Here is a 5,059-nt window from a genome sequence, read left to right on the forward strand (position 1 = left end):
TCGTAAAAGAAAGTGAAGGTGTTCAGTCGCCTGTATACTATGTTAGCAAGAGCGTGGTAGATGTGGAAACAAGGTACACATCTTTTGAGAAATTAGTACTTGCATTAGCTATGAATTCCACTAAGTTGAGACACTACTTTGAATCACATAAACTACATGTCATGACAAACTTTCCAATGAGAAACGTTCTGTGTAAACCTGACGTGACGGGATGAATGGAAAAATGGGCAATACGTCTAAGTACTTATGTTATCATGTATGACGCAAGGACTGTAATAAAGTCATAAGCCTTAGCTGATTTTGTGGCTGATTTCAGTCCAAGCTAAATGATGAATGTTGAGCAAGAATTTCAGCAAGCTCTATCAAGAGTAGACACAAAGCCTTGGATATTATACACAGAAGGAGCATCAAACATGAATGGAACAGGATTGGGGCTTGTCCTAAAATCGCCACAGGAGGATATGATAGCTCAATCAATAGGCAGCGACTTTAAAGCTACAAACGACGAAGCTGAATATGAAGCACTAATCTTGGTACTCACAATTACTAAAGACATGAAGATCAAAACTATTGATGTCAACTGTGATTCGCTGCTCATTGTTAATCACGTCATGAGGTCTTATGAAGCCAAAGATCCCAAGATGGTCGCATACCTGGACATCACCAAAAGGTTAACCAACAACTTTGACAACTTTAGCATACAATAGATTCCAAGGGAAAATAACGTACAAGCTGATGCATTAGCCGGATTGGGAGCTGTGTCCAAGGGTTTAGATTTTAACAACATCCCAGTGGTCCACATCATGAAGCCTGCCATAGAAAGACTGGTTCTTGAATCAGAAATAATGGCTCTTGATTAACGTGATGACAATATCAGTGAAGACGCAGACAGTTGGATGAAGACATACAAGGATTATAAATAGTTTGGAACAATGCCAGCCAACCAACAACAGTGAAGCAAGGATCCTTAGGATGAGGTCATCAAGGTTTATGATCATAGATGGGGAATTATTCAAAAAATCCTCCACATGGCTACTCCAGAGAAGTCTGAAAAGATACGAGGCAAACATGATGCTAAGGGATGCACACGAAGGAGAACGTGGAAATCACACTAACAAAAAAAATCTTTCTTTAAAAATTCTGCGCTTGGGTTACTATTGGACGACACTAAGACACGATGCCCTAGACTATGCAAAAAGATGTGATGCCTACCAAAGACATGCACCTGTCATCCATCAACCGTCTGAACAACCTAACATGTCCGTTCCATCTTGGCCTTTCATGAAGTGGGGAATAGATATCGTGGGAAAAATGCCACCTGCACCGGGACAGAAGGTGTTCATGTTGGCCATGACTGATTATTTCTCATAGTGGATTGAAGCGGAAGCATTCAAGCAAGTGACGTCAAAAAAGGTAATTTTATTCATTAAAAGAAACATTCTTTGCAAGTTTGGTGTGCCATCCGAGATCGTTTGTGACAATGGTTCGCAGTTCATAAGCGATAAGACTGAAATATTTTGCAAATGTTGGAACATTAATCTAATTAAGTTGACACCAAGATATCCTCAAGCCAATGAACAAGATGAGTCAAGCAAAAAAATCATAATCAACAATCTTAAGAGATGATTGACATCATTCAAAAGAAATGGGCTGAAGAACTTACTTGGGTGTTGTGGTCGGACATGACAACTCCTAAAATGTCAACAGGACAAACACCATACAGTCTGGTCTATGCCACTGAATCTGTGTTACCAACAGAAGTCATGATACCAACAGCGAGATAGGACTCTTGATGAATGACGTGAAATACACAGAGTTGTCGCATGACAAAGACACTGTGGATGAATTGCGAGATATGGCAAAAATTCAATTAGTTTCTTATCAACAAAGGGTGGATAATACCTAAAACAAGCATGTTCACATAAGAACTTTCCGTGTTGGTGACATGGTGCTGAGAAAAATGTTCCAAAACACTATGAACGTGACGGCAGGAAAATTCGATGACACTTGGGAAGTCCCTAACTTCATTGATGTCGTCGTTGGACGTGGGGCTTACCGATTATCGAGCATGGAGGGAATGAAAATACCGAGAAGCTAGAATGCTTTGCATCTAAAACTTTATCATGTGTAAAGTTTCCTATCTCATCTTTTAAAGTTTCTGTTCTTAGAAGTTGTTGATTAATAAGTCGATTAGGACATAGTTAGTTGTTGGTAATTGCTTATGTTTGGCATGACATTTTTTGCTATTTGTCATTATTTGCTTTTGATGAATTGTCTATTAAAGATCGATTCTATGTTCAAATTGTTATGAGCTACTTTATTATGCGATAAAATTGTGCTTACATTTTCAAGTTATTAATTAAAATTGTGAATTACATTATTATACACATAAGACCATGCTTGCACATTCAATTCGATTATGCACTTCTATTTTATTAGACTCTACAATATTACTGTAAATTTATTGGAGAAGGAAAAGCAAGAAAATCAAGTTAAAAACCTTGAAATCACTATTCATTGTTTTCTTCATTGATTTATTGGAGAAGATAAAGAATGAATGGGATGCTTAAACTCATAATATAGCCATATCTATGCATAAGGAACACTAGGGAATTATCTTACCAATTTAGGAAGCTTGGATCTTGGTTTTTGAAATTTCTTCCCTTTAAAATTGAAAAAAGCCGAGAGCAACCTTGGTGAAGAGAAATATTTTGTGTTTTGTTTGGTGAAAATGAAATGATTGGCTTGGTGGATGAAGTTTTGTTTTTTGTTTTGGTTAATTACCTTTTTAGCCTTAACTTTGTGTGGTTTTAATTCAACCACATCTCCTTCCTTCCCATGTCATGCTTATGTCATGCTCATGTCATGCTCATGATGTCATCCTCCCCTCCTTATCCTCTTCTCATTGGTTGGATGACATCATCCCCTCTAATCTCTTTGATTAACTTCCTAATTGTTTGCCTAATGACCGCTGATCTGTTATACGGTTCGCTTAACTTTCGTTCTCGTTTCTCGTTTGAGGGATCATACCCGGGATCTTATTACTTGGGTTTCCTTAACCTTTCTCAATATATTATATTCCTTTTATGATCCTCTCTTATAATCCTTTAATTTAAATCCTTTTTATCCTGTTACCTTATACTCAATTCTTTCCGTATCTAGTGGATTTCCGGGAAAAATCAAAGTGTTCGGAATTGGATTCTGACGATCTTTACATACACTTATATGTCATATAGAGTACTAATAAAATCTCAGAATATCCATAACAGAATCCCTACATAGTGGGGCATGAAAAGTTTTCTCATTCAGCAAAAACACTATTCATAAGGGTTTCAAAAATTTCCAAAAATTGGGGTTATTACACTTTACCTTCGTCATCTTCACTATCTGAATTCCCCAAAAAGGCTTTCTCTAAGGCATCAGACGTTAGAAATTGATCAAGTTCTGAAGTCACCACAGAATTGACCAACTCCACCTTTAAGCACTCTTCATTTTTCGTAGAAATTTTATTGCATTGAACATATTAAAAGTTACATCCTGATCCAACACTCGCATTGTAAGCTCACCCTTCTGCACATCTATCAAGGTACGACCAGTCGCCAAGAAGGGTCTCCCCAAGATTATGAGAATCTTCTTATTCTCCTCGAAATCAAGAATTACGAAATCAGCAGGGAAGATGAGTTTATCAACCTTGACCAAGATATCCTCCACAATACCTCGAGGATATGTTATAGAACGAACGACCAACTGCAAAGTCATATAAGTCAGTTTTGGATCAGGCAAGTTCAACTTCTTGAAGATTGATAAAGGTATCAGATTGATGCTAGCTCCCAAGTCACATAAGCAACTGTCGAAAGACACTTTTCCAATAGTACACAGAATAGTGAAGCTTCCAGGATCTTTTAGCTTTAGAGGCAACTTCTGTTGCAGCACATCACTATATTCCTCCGTGAGAGCAACTGTCTCTAAATCATCTAGCTTCACTTTACGAGAAAGAATACCCTTCATAAACTTTGTGTAACTAGGCATCTGCTCAAGAGCCTCAGCGAAAGGTATGTTGATATGAAGTTTCTTGAACACCTCCAGAAACTTCTCAAATTGCTTATCCAGCTTTTTCTTCTGTAGCCGCTTAGGAAAAGACGGTGGAGGATGGATCTGTTTCTCCCCTGTATTACCCTCAGGAGGAGTGTGCTCCACAGTAGTCTTCCTTGGTTCCATTTCTGCTTCCTGCTGCTCTACTTCTTCTTCAGCCCCAGCTTCTTCATTCGAAACTTGAGTTTGTTTGAGATTCGTAACTTTCCCTGACCTCAAAGTGATTGCCTTCACCTTCTCCTTAGCTTCCCTCTTTCCTGGTACTTCAGTGTCACTAGGTAGTGTACCCGGTTGATGATTTAGCAAGACATTGGAAATTTATCCAATTTGATTTTCCAAGGTCTTAAAAGAAACAACTTGGCTTTTGCACACATGCTTCAACTCCTCTAATTCAGATTTTTCATTAGCTTGTTGCAGATGAAGTTGCTGTCTTGGTGCATATTGCGGTTGCTGAAAAGCAGGGGCGTTGTACTGCTTAGATGGGTACTGCTGATAAGGCTGTTGAACCGCATTCTGAGCATTGCTCCAGCTGAAATTAGGATGATTGCGGTTGTTAGGATGATAGGTGGCTGGCACCGGTTGTTGCGATCGCTGAAAGTTGCTCACGAACTGAGCTGATTCACTAGAGATAGCACACTGATCAGTCTCATGGGCACCAACATAAAGCTCACATACACTAGAGATTTGATTAACTCCATAATTAGCCAAAGTGTCCACCTTCATCGTCAAAGCCTTAATTTGGGCAGCTATAGTAGTTGTTGCATCCAACTCCAGAATTCCTGCTACTTTTCCCTGAGTCAGTCTTTGGGAAGGATTCTTGTATTCATTAGCAGCCATCAGTTCAATTAATTCATAAGCTTCATTGTAGCTTTTAGCCCATAAGGCTCCTCCTGATGCTGCATCGAGCATGGGTCTAGAAGTAGCACCCAATCCATTATAGAAATAGTTTATAATCATCCAATCAGGC

General features: G+C 38.7%; 1 protein-coding gene across 1 annotated transcript; it reads left to right on the forward strand.

Annotated features, from left to right (window-relative positions):
* Positions 1-329: 329 nt before the first annotated feature.
* On the forward strand, positions 330-707 carry LOC141695532 (uncharacterized). The gene has a single exon (XM_074499771.1). It carries the CDS (start codon positions 330-332, stop codon positions 705-707), a length of 378 nt encoding a protein of 125 aa, XP_074355872.1.
* The last annotated feature ends 4,352 nt before the right edge of the window (positions 708-5,059 follow it).

Source organism: Apium graveolens, chromosome 11 (assembly GCF_009905375.1).
Source record: "Apium graveolens cultivar Ventura chromosome 11, ASM990537v1, whole genome shotgun sequence".
Classification (NCBI taxonomy): Eukaryota; Viridiplantae; Streptophyta; class Magnoliopsida; order Apiales; family Apiaceae; genus Apium; species Apium graveolens.

Coding starts and splice junctions, on each gene's coding strand:
- LOC141695532 (XM_074499771.1), top strand. CDS start 330: ATGAATGTTGAGCAAGAATTTCAGCAAGCTCTATCAAGAGTAGACACA.